We start from the raw sequence: 12,390 nt of genomic DNA on the forward strand, positions 1-12,390 counted from the left end.
TATGTGTGTAAAGTGCTTTGAAACACCACATCTGTAATGGAAAATATGCAACATAAGACGTATGCATTTATTTTTCTATAGAAGATACCATGTTCTAAAAACATGGACCATTAAGAAGGTGGCAAAGGGAGAAGATGTAGGTTCATTATTTTAGGTTCACATTGTCCTCTTCTACTTTTAGTTAAAACATATTTTAAAAACACCACTAAAATGTTTATTTATTGTATGTTTAGAGAAGTTGTCAAGTGTTTCATCTTCATATGTATTTTCACTCTCTCTTAAAACTCTCAGAAGACTGAAGATAAACATTTTCTTCCTTACTGGTTTTTTCTACATCTATTAGTCAAACATCAATTGCTTTTCCCCCTAATTTTTAGGGACGCAGAAACTAAAATAGCTGTGATGCTCACGTCCTCGTTTGTGCATCAATGATGCTTTAGTAATGTGTATAGTATATTGTGAATGCTACTGCAGAGTGAGCACAAGAGAAAAATAGCAGGTAAGCTTTTTGTTTGTTTTAAGTACATCCCACAAAAATAGTAAAATGTACAAAAATTAATCATTGATTATTTTAATTATATATTTAATATGAGAACATGCCACAGCAGATTACTATAAATTTAGGAGGTTAAGTTTTAGGCCTAAATACTTGACAGTGTGTCTTTTGAAAGTAAGGGATCTTGAGTTCACGTATCAGGACAATGGTAGCTACTATGGCTTAAATAAGTTTTATATTACATATGCAATGTTGCAGGCATTACATCAGTAAGATCACAATACCCTAATCTTGCAGGGCATCTTCTATTCACAATCGCTAAGCTTACACAAGTAGTGCCTCTGGTTTTACAAGATATGCAACAAGAGTTCAGACTCCGCCCATTAGGACTTGAGGCTGGTAAGGGCAACAAAACCAGCTAAGGCTCTTAACTGATAATGGGCCCAACTTAAACTTTCCAGTATTTGTGTTTCTGACCCACTGTTCTGGTTCAAGGCCATCTCTAGACATTAACTACTATGAATTTTAAAGTGTTAGCTCACACTCAGAGATGTAGTATCAATACACCTTTGGTGTTAATATCACTTTATAAGCCAGCACAGAAAGAAACTATATTACAGAATAGATTTGCTGTTAGTGAATGCTTAGAAACATGAGAAAAAATATAAATGAGAAGGAATGGATAAAGGATGATCAATTCAGTCACAGTTACCATTGTTAGAGAAGGAAACGGCAGATGATGGAAAGGAGCGTTATATGGATCCAGTCATGCCAGGTTTGGAGTACCTCCTTTGAGGTGGTGAGTGCCCTCAACGCCTAATAATGCCAGTTGGAGTTAAAAGCATTTGGTGTTTTTGCGGGATCAGCTCTAAATTTTTATTTATTTATTTTTAAGAGGCAATATATATATATATATATAAAAATATATATATAAACATAAACAGTCTGGCAAGTTGATAGTGGCTCTCTAAAAGCATTTATAAGCATCACAAAAAGCATATTTGTTCATTAGATCCCTGTGTAAAAATGGCCGTAAATGCAAATTTGAGAGAAAAACAGCGTTTAGGAAGTTGCATGTATATACCCCTGTGTATTAAGATAAGAATGCATCCCTTAAGGACTAGATCGGCATGAAAAATGTCATCAAAAGGAAGAGGGGAATGGGGATGGTAATGCAGAGAGTGGGAAGAGAGGAATCAAAACTCCTTGCACTTTGCAGTCTAGCAAATGAGACTGTTCTGTGTTAGGACTGAATTTTGACAGGCTATGACGATGAGAAAGCCTGTCACTGGTCTTGCTGGTGCAAAACCTTTGCACTCATATTCACTGTAACTGTTTTTATGCTTCACCAAGTCTAAATTAATTCTGATACACTGGCATGCTTCTACTCCAACTGATCTATTGACACCATTATGAGGAACAGCGCTAACATTTCCTAAATGATGTTTTTGTTGTCTCAAATTCAACGTCACTTGTAATCTGTGCACCACTTTATACTTAGAAAAACAGAACAGTCTGGAGAAATACTGAAACAAACAGCAAAAACAGCTCTATTTTAAGGACATACACACATGTGCAGCTTTACAACTAAGATATTTACACGGAGGATTGTTCTGAAGCAACACCACACTATTGGAACAATGGGGTTTCTTTCCAGTGGATGGAACAGCACTGCTCTCTATTTACAACTGGGATATTTCTAACACAATAGTTTATTTTTATATTTTATTTACACAGCAAAGCCTGGTGATTCTTGCTATATAAGTTTGATTTTGATGCTTCTCTATTTTAGGATTTTTTGTACTGTTTATTATCATATCATTTATGGTGTCACTTTGTATCTATAAACATTTGTTTGAAGATTAGAAAAATTCATTTAAGACAATGCCTTTTAATCTCATGATAAACAGCCACTACTTAATTCATCATTTCAAAGAATAAGAGATTTGTTCCAACATAAAAACTCTAATTTTTTTTCCACCACTTGGCGGAAGAACCAATATTGAATAATCATCTGGATGTGTACAGTGTGATGCTAAATACACACAATACTTGTAACACATACGCCACATATTGTGCTTTTTTAAAAGTATTCATAGATTTAAGCCTCTCTTCAGCAATCACTTTTTTCCATACGTCTTGAAATCAAGCATAGCAGCTTCGACAGACTGCATGTCAAAGAGAAAGCTGATCTGTTGCAAGCTCCCTACAAATGAAATTAGCTGACAAGTCTTTCTAAACATGAGACCATAATTCTGAAAGGATAATCTTATGTGTACTTCTTCAATAGCAAGTGTCAAAGCATGAAACTACACAGTGAAATCTCTTCACTATAACACTGTTAAACACATATTACTGGTACAGCAGCCCTTAATAAGTAGCCATAATATATTTCACTCTAATATGTTTAAACATACCCTTTTAAAAGCCATTCATTTATAGGTGTGACTGATAACACTTGAAGAAAAAGCCATATTGCTGTTGGGAAGAACACAAGTGTAAAGATCTGGACAAAAAGATGTAGTTTCACATGCATCAAAGCACTTGTCAGCTCCTGCAAAACAAGAAGAGAGGAAGCTGCAGTCATAACAGCAAAGGTAAGTTCACATTTGGGCTGTTTGAAATAGGGTCACCTTTACATTAAGACAAAAATGCACGCATTCTAAGTCTTTTAGAAGTCTATTCTCCCCTTCAAAACCATTCACACCAAGGCTCTGCCTACTAAAGGGTCTTTTGTCAAAATATTTCTCACTGTTGCTAACACCAGCTCAGCTCCCATTATGGTAGGTTAGTGCAGAAAAATCTCTGGCTCTGTCACCCTTCCAAGAACTGTGTCAGCTGACAGCCCGTCAACACTAAGGCTCCCACTGTTAATACTGGTTTGAGCATTGGCCTGCTAAACCCAGGGTTGTGAGTTCAATCCTTGAGGGGGCCATTTAGGGATCTGAAGCAGAAATTGGGGATTGGTCCTGCTTTGAGCAGCGGGTTGGTCTAGATGACCTCCTGAGGTCCCTTCCAACCCTGATATTCTATGATTCTATGAATACCACAAGGGAGATGAACTAATGTAATCAATATGGAGACAGTTTTAAAAGTTTCTCTAGTCTAAATAGAGCCAACAAGAGTGTAAGTCTCTTGCATGCCAACAGAAAAGGGCCTTTACACTGCAGAAAGACTCACAGGTATGTTTTCTCTAGTGAAAAGTTAAAACTCACACAGCAAATTAATTCAGCGTCAGTTTTTATTTGTTCAGCATCCCAGAAATGCTTAAAAACTGACATACACCAGAACCATCGACAGCAAATTCGTACCAAGTAATATTAAGGTTTGGAAGAACTACACAGAAAGAACGCTGAGGCTATGACAAACTAACAAAAGCAAGAAAATTCAGAGAAGTGAGGAGCAAAATTCAGCTGGGTGCAGGAAAAATAAATAAGACTTTGTTGTTACACAGCACCTTTCATCAGAGAACCTCAAAGCACTTCACAAGGGTGATTGAAGATTATTACATATTTCCCTCTTAACTATGTGTCTCTTCGCATTGGTACTCTCGTTGTGCAACAATTCTCTTAGTAGTTTTGTATATACATTTCCTTTCAAACAAAAGAAAAATTCTTGTTGTCAGATCAACTCTTTCTGAATGTAATAAATCTGAATGGAAATGGATCACCCTAACCTATTTAGCTGTCTCCCTCAGAAAAACACTGGAGTCCTTTTCAGTCACTTTACTTAACTGACATCTAATGTAACTCTTATGAGAAAGCTAATTTGTTAGGTTTCTCCAGCTATCTTTAATTAGGTTAGATATGTCAGATTCTACATTTTAAAAAATGTAGAAAGTCTAGTTCATTGCACATACATAGTAGTCACTTTTTAAAACGTAAATTTGTATCAGCTGGCAGTGGATTCTTTTTCAAGCAGCTTAAAGAGTAAGGGCCTGTTGACATTTTTAATTTTAAAATTTAGCCACCTTTAAGAAAAAGGCAATTTATAAATAAAAAACAAACAAACAAGCTTTAAGACCCACACTAAGGTCAAATACTGCATCTTTATCCACCACTGAAGAAAATAAAAGTTTTAGAAATATAAGGGATTCAGCATCGGAACCTTGTCAGGTATTTTTGCCTTCTCTTAACAAACCAAAAGTGTTTCCCTCAAACTTGATTAAAAAAAAACCCACAACACATTTGATCTAAAAATCTGCCCCTTTTTTTTATTTGCAAGGTGTTCTCAGGAAGTCACGTAGCCCTGAAAACAGGGATTTATAATATACACTGACAATATTATCACAAAAGAAACAATATATTAATTTTTTGTTTAAACACATAAGACCTCTAAGAAGTGAAAATATTTTTAAAGAATGGAAAATCGTCAGTAAGAAAAAGGGCCTCTTTATCCATGTGAGACTGATCACAATGCAATACAATCTGTGAAGCAGCATTAGAATAGCATCTTCTTAACCAGCATTGCATATCAACTACTGCACTACAGATAGTCTCATCACAGTACGACGTCATCTTTTCTTCAACAAGGAGAACAAAGATGAATAGAGGGTTCATCACCAGCAAAGGAAAGAATTTTTTTAAAGACCAGATGAGGTGAAAGAATACAGAAGGTGATTAAAGTATAGCTATTTTAAAAGCAAGGGTTTTTAAAAAAAAAAAAAAAAAAAAAACTATTACATATACTAAAATCCCAAATAATTAGAATAAGAGAATTATCTGGCCATTTGTACATTCCGTCTTATTTCTTGCCAGGTCCGAAAAGTTCTGTCCCACCACAGATCATTCACTAGGCCAGTCCAAGACCCCTTGTACAGTGTATGGGTGGCAATGTCACACTCACCCCATAATCAGTCTGGGTGAGTGTGAAATTGCCACCCATTGCTGGATTTTAGAACTGTACAGTATTATACAGTTTTCAATAGTATCATCTTATATCTTTTGGGAAATGCCCTATAAGGAACCCAAGATAGGTTTAATGAAAATTGCTGTAGAAGTGCATGTAGTGGTGCCACACTTATAGGATAGGCCTTTGTAGACTTGAAAAGATGGGAGTGGAGGAAGAGATTTGCATTACAAGAAATATATTCCCCAAAATTATTGGTTTTTCAATGTCTTTGCTTTAAGAGGAGACCCTTATAAAGGATACCTTTAAGAGGAGACCCTTATAAAGGATACATTTTGAATCATATTGTCACAGTCCATATCATGGATACAAAGGAAAGGAGTGAATAAGGAGCCTTTACTCTGTTGTGCATCTCACAAAAAGGCCTGTCAGAATTTCAGTCGGTGCACTTGAGAAAATGCAGAGACTACTCTCTCAGGACACCTCAAAGGGGCAGGGGAAGCTGCCAAACCATAGCCCCACCCCTCCCTGCACAAGCCAACAGAGAAAGCTACACTATCTCCCCAACATATCAGGACATTCAGGGCATTTCTGTGCCACCCAAGCTCCCACAGGGGAGCGCAGTTCCACTCCTCCCTCTAATCAGGACAGTGAGCACAATATGGCCTTTTGTGTGTCAGTACATACACACAGTAAAACCTTTTTCAATGACTCGTCAGATTCCCCACTGTACAACTGTAGCCACTAACCAGATATTCAGGAATATGATTTCAAATTCTAGGTCTGTGGGGACTTAGTTAATAGAGCTCTTTCAAAGACCAAACCAGCCAATAAACTGAAAGCTGAATGGGCGTGATGGTATGGGCAAATATTCTGCTCATGTATCATGACTACAGAGTTATTACTACAAATATAAAATTCTCTCTACTTATGGTAATTCATGTTTTTGAAAATACAACCAAGATGCTTTTTGTATCTGCATAAACAGAGCTATACCAGTAAGCTGCCCACTGCTTTGTAAAGAACTTCTGAATCCACATCTACAATAGCATTGTTGAGCATGAGTTCTGTTTTCCTGATAACACTGAACCATGAAGGATAATATTAAAAAAAAAAAGCAAGCATATCTTAGTTTATAAATGAAAATAAAAATCTGGAAGTGTGAACATTTTGTCTATTAATGACATAAAATTTGTACAGTTTCTTATGATTTTACAGAATATACTGAATGCATGCTCCATTAAAATTAACAAATGTAAAAACAAAGTGATCCCAATACACATACACACACACTCAAGAATTGATAAAAACCAAAAGAGAAAATAACTTGCACTGCAACTCAAAATACTGTAACATTAAAATATGGGAAGATAGGTCGATGCAAGGCAACTTACATCAGCCTAATTGAGTAAGACCTAAGAGTCTACATTAAAATTTCGCTCCCGCCGACATAACTGCCCCACTGTGCCAGCTTAATAACGCCACCTCTGCGAGCAGCATTGAGTTATGGTTGACGTAGCTAGGTCAACGTAGCATCACTGTAGACACTGCATTGTTTACATCACCTGTCACTGGCTTTCAGAAGCTGTCCCACAATGCTCCACACTAACAGTACAATCTGTACAAGGTCTCCTGATGAGGATGCTCACTGATGACACAAACGAGTATAGTGTGGACCCGCAAAAGTGATTTAATTACCATGGCGGCTGTATGCCATCATAACTTAGGTCAACATAATTTTGTAGTGTACATATGGCCTTATTCATGTTTATAAATTGCTTTGAGGTCCTTGGATGAAAAGATGCCATGTAAGTCCAAAGCTGGGCTTGAAAAGTTTATTAGGCACTTAACTTGCCAAGCACTAAACCTACTAGACAAAGGTAGATACAAAAAATGATTTGCGTGGGGAGGGGTGCCTCACCAGTCAGATACAAAAGCCAAGCCCTTCTGCCATCCTCACTTGCTGGCATGTCTACCACAGTACTGTCCCTGGACAAGGTGTGGGGCTACATCTCTCATCAGCTTCTAGTTAGCAGCTGTTTTATTAATTTGAAGCATCAAGACTTGAAATTACTGAAAGGAAAAAGGACCTTTCCATTTCTTCCCTGCACTTCAGGAATTCCTGCCTGCTGAGAGAAGAGAACTCAACTACACCACCACTTCCCAGCCACTGTTTTTGGGTCCTCTTCCCCATGAATAACTCCAGAGCTAGCTTCTGTTAGTATTAATTGGTTTTCCATGTGAAAGGATGAAACTGACATGATTCTTGACAGTTTCACTGATAACCACAGGCTTCTGAAATAGCAGCAATGAAACCAACCAGAGAGATTAATTTCACTGCTGCCATAACCGGGCAAAACCATGAGAATCAACAGGGGCGCTGGAACAATCTGACTATAGACTCAGGATGGCATTAATTCAGACTTGGCTCCCATTTGGAGGGTTATCTTCACAACCATAAGCTTAGAAACTTAAAACAAAATATGAAAGCTTAAAGTTCTGCAAAATGCAATAATATAGTTTGGCTCAATAGCCAAGAGAAACTTCCCACTTAACAAAGGTGAGCAGGTAAGTAGATTTGTCAAACCCTGGTACAAAGTATTAGCCAAATTACTGATTTCATCATTGCTTTGCAGCTAGCTAAATTACTTACTTAAGCAGGTGAATTAGGAGCTATTTAAGTTATCCTCTTAAGTAACAGATCAAATCAGCCAACAAAGTGAAAAGGAACAGAGAGGCAGCACAGGCAGAGAAGTGCAATGGTTCTCTTTCAAGTAAGGTCACCTGAGATGCGCTGGCAGACAAATTTGACAGAAAACTGCTGCATCCCTTCACCCAGTCACCAAAGTTTTGCAGGCAACTAGGCAACATTTCTTAAGCTACTTGAGACTTTTTTCCCCCCACCAATTTTTCTTTTTTTAAAGTAAAATGGGAATAAGAATTGAAACAGGCTCAGGCACCCCTGAAGCACTACTGAGTGAGGCAGCAGAGTCAAAGCACAAATGCAGCAATATTCCTTTGAAGTTCAGCATTCCACCAAGCACAACTGAATATATGAGAATCTTCTAGTAAACTGTTCCCAAGCCATGGAGCTGCAGAGAAACTCTTCTGGGACCATTATTCCAGGCAATAAACTGCTGTAGCAACTGCTACCCCTTAGGCATCCACCTCTGCAGCAGTTTGAAGTCACTGGATCATCATAAGCATGGATCCTGTAGCTACTTGCTCAGTCAGCCTCATTTGGGGATAATGCTAAGCCTTCTCTGTAGTTCATAGAGGCATGGAGGCTACATTTACATCCTCTCAATCTCACTAGAGATTGACTGTGGGATTTCTGCAACAATAAAGTGTCTTGTGCAGACCCTCCACAGGTGAGTGAATTTCACTCAGTATGTCCTGCTCCTCTCTCCTTCCGGCGCTGTGTAATTTTTTTAAAAACACACAAACTAGTTATGTACACATGTAACTTTCACATGGTTCCATTAGTTATCTACCAACAAAAAAGAGTCAGTAATTTGATGTGCCTAACTACATTCAGGCCTGTTCAAGATCAGCCCAAACTTCTAAAATAAAATAAGAAAGAACCAAAGAGAACTTATTTACAGTACCTCAGTTTTTAATGAGAGTCCACTGTTAAAGAATATAGCTGAAACAGCAATATATGTTATGGTAATTTCTGGCTTCAGTGGTCCTAAAAAAAACAAAACCACAGAAACAAAGTGAACCACTTAAGGAAATAACACTATAAAAAGTTATAATATACCAAAGTAATTAAATATTTCAGAATGTAGAGAAATATTTGGAGTACTTTGATCATTAACTTTAAAGTCTGTTTAAAAGACTAAGTTTTGCTATTTAAGTGAATGTCATTCTTATTTTAAAACAAAAACAAACAAGACTAATTAACGGAGAGAGATAGCAATGAAAGGCATGATGCAATGAAAAGTATGCCTATGTATACAATACCTGTTGGTTACCCTGGGGCAGATTCTGCCTTGCCTTAATGCGGAAATAGTAAGTGGTAAGTGGCAAATAAGGAGCCTTCTCCCACCTCTGGGCTGCACACATATGGGCCAGTCAGAATTGCAACATGTACCAGCCAGCAGGTTGACAGGTTGGCTGGCTGCACAGTGGAAAGCAAGCTGCACCCCTACACAGGGCTCCCTGGGGCCGTGTAGTACACCTCCAGCTGTATATGATTTCTAAACACACTAAGGTCCCAATCCAGCAGTTAGATCTGCATGGGCAGACCCCGGCACCTCCAAGGAACCCCACTGAATCAAAAGCCTATGTTTGTACACTCTTTCAAAGGAATTAACATTTTTCACTCTTATAAAAATGACAAATACCCTTTTGGGGTAGGAACCATGCCTCATGTGGGAATGCTGAAAACAAAACATTACTAATGGAGTTCTGACCACGCTACTATCTAAACTCAACTAGTGTATCTTATTTTAAAATTATCTCTTTCCTTTTTATTTCATACTTTTAGTAGTACTAATCTGACATGACTAAAATTGCAGTAGCAAGCAGGCAGGCCTTTACGCTCTACTCCAAAAGAGGAGATCCTGTCTCCTCTCGCATATGAAAGATACATTATTGACGGTCATGGAGAAACTGAATCCTCTACACAAGTCAATGATCTCAAAGTTCATAGAGAGCTTGATTCTACACTGAATCCACCCAACTTCTGCATTGCTGGAGACAAGCTATTTACAGAGAAATCCTGGATTTACATAGGCCTGACTCCAGCAGATACAGAAACAGTCTGTGTATTACATACAAAACACCTTACACTATACACAACTTTAAAAAAAGTCAGGAAGAAAATTGGGACTAGCAAGACTGAATTCCCCACATTTGAAACATATCCCTTATATAATACGATTTGCCATCGCTTAAAACTTGAGTGTGATTAAATGTTATTTGTCCAGTATTAGTGTCACTCATTTGGAAGGAGGTTCCTTAATTTTGGACTCATTTTAGGTCATTTTAAAGTGTCTCCTCTCTCTTGTGATCAGGGATTCTTTCGGTGTATATTTCAATGAGACACTTACAAACCTCACTCAAAAAAACCACCCTCCTCTTCAAGTTGGACAGCTGCAGAAAAATCCACCCTTCCCGACTGAGCAAGGTTGGGCTGGTAGCTAGCACTGTACCGCCATTCAGTCCCGGCACACGGAAGTCGCGCCCGGGTCTCAGTGCAACGTGTCAGCGTGGGCCCTGGAGCCGCAAGGGAGCCCTGTGCAGGGGCTCCGCGGCCCATGGCCTGCGCAGCCCAACGCCCCACGGGGGTGGGGGGGCAGGGGATTTTGCCCAGTTACTGGAAGCAACGGCCACGCTTGGCGGAGTAACGCTCCATTCCTGGGGCGACAGGATGCTGTGCCCTGAAAGTAACCCCGGCGTTGGTCTGCTTCCCCCCAAAACTTGTGATCTACGGCAGGGGACGCTGCCCCCACCCGCTCGGGTTCAGCCCCTCGCTTGCCTGCCTGCGAACGAGCCGAGAGGGGGCTCGGCGAGGGGCGCCGCGTAGGGCACGGCCGGCACCTGTTCAATGCCCCCCACCTCTCTCTCGCTGGCTTGGCGAGCCCCTGGCGGCAGCCGGCGCGGCCCGGGATCGGACTTACCCCCTTTCACCCCAACGGCGGGCTCCAGCTTCGCCACGGCGATCACCAGCACGATCCCCAGAATGAACCATTCTTTCCGCGTCCGCTCCAGCAGCCCCATGCTGCGCGGCGCCCCCACGCGCCGCGCCGCGCCGGCCGCCCCACGCGCGCCTTTGGCCCCTGCCCGGCGGCGCTGCTGCAAAGGGCGGGCTCGGAGCGGGGCTGCCGCGGCGGCGGGCAGGGGCCGGGAGTAGTATCCAGCGACAGGGAAAGTCTCACTGAGCGCCGCCATCATTACCACGCGCCTGCTAATAGACTCGCACCGGCTCCCGCCGCAGCCCCGAGCTCCCCCCAGGCAAGGGAACGCCGGCCGGCCGGCCGGGCGCCGCGCGAGATCAGAGGGGGGTCGGGCTGCAGCGCCCGCTGCCTCCGCGGCGCGGAGTTACGCGGCTACCCCCGGCGCGGGCAGTTCCGCTAGCTCAGGCGGGCGCCGGCGGCTGCAGCCCGGCCAGCGCGCGAGGACCGCGGGGCAGCGCCAGGGAGCTGCTCCTGCCGCCCGGGGAGCCCCCTCCAGGTTCCGTGGGCGGCGGGGCTGGCGCCCGTGCGGGAGGCTTATGCGATTAGGGGGCTGCGCGCTTTTTTGATACATTACAATGGGACCGTGACGCCCGGCGTTTGACGCGCGAGCCGGGGGGAGGGGTGACTCGGCTGTTCAGTTCTTGGGGTTGGAGGCTTTCCCCGGGGCCGGGCTGGGGGAGCGCGCGCGCTCCTCCTCCTCAATCGCAGCTGGGCCCGCAGTAAAGGGGCGCCTGGGGCAGGGACGGCCACGGCGCGAGGGAGAGTCGGAGCAACACGTGCGCCTTCCTCCCCAGCTACCTTTGCAAACCAATGGGCGCGTTTGCAATGGGAGGCTGGTTGCTGGAATGACTCGCTTCTTTGTTCGTGGCAGGGGGTGTGGAAAACTCCCGTATGCAGCAGGGGAGACTAGGCTGTAATCAGCAACCGGTGCGTGTGCTGCACAATCTGGCAGGAAACAATTGTTGGCAAAGAAGGAAGTTTCAGGTTCTGGAAATTGTCTGATAAAATGTAAGAGTGAATTACCGTTAAAAGTAGGCCTCCATCCACTGGCCTTTCAGGATTCTTTTAACTACCAAGCAAGGAGAGCATGGACCCATCCCTTAGTTTGTAGCCACTAGTTGCCCAGAGGGCTACACCGGCCAAAATTCAAGCAAAAGTTCAGTGTTTGTCACCTCCAGGCTCTACCAGCACAGCAAGTTTTTCTTCACCCAGGAGACCACAATTAGTGGCCTTCCAGAAGTGGTTTAACCGATTCCTTCTTCTGATCAACAACTGATAAGCTCACTTACTGGGCCAACTTGTAGAATGGATCCCCCCAGTTTGCTTCTGAACTCCATTGAACTGACCCCCTTCAATTTATAA

The 12,390-nt window shown here is 41.9% G+C and overlaps 1 protein-coding gene across 3 annotated transcripts in view; it reads right to left on the bottom strand.

Annotated features, from left to right (window-relative positions):
• The window catches only part of SLC10A7 (solute carrier family 10 member 7), a 195,353-nt gene extending 183,791 nt beyond the window's left edge, over positions 1-11,562 (bottom strand). The window contains exons 1-3 of one of the 3 annotated variants that reach the window (XM_048846950.2): positions 10,972-11,562; positions 8,953-9,035; positions 2,914-3,050 (exon numbers count right to left, since the gene is read on the bottom strand). In XM_048846950.2, the coding sequence (XP_048702907.1) occupies positions 2,914-3,050; positions 8,953-9,035; positions 10,972-11,245 (494 nt within the window). In that variant the 5' untranslated portion in view covers positions 11,246-11,562. The remainder of the gene's footprint in view (positions 1-2,913; positions 3,051-8,952; positions 9,036-10,971) is intronic. The other 2 variants (XM_048846952.2, XM_048846951.2) reach the window with 2 other exon arrangements.
• Between the last annotated feature and the right edge of the window lie 828 nt (positions 11,563-12,390).

This window comes from Caretta caretta, chromosome 4 (genome assembly GCF_965140235.1).
Source record: "Caretta caretta isolate rCarCar2 chromosome 4, rCarCar1.hap1, whole genome shotgun sequence".
NCBI lineage: Eukaryota > Metazoa > Chordata > Testudines > Cheloniidae > Caretta > Caretta caretta.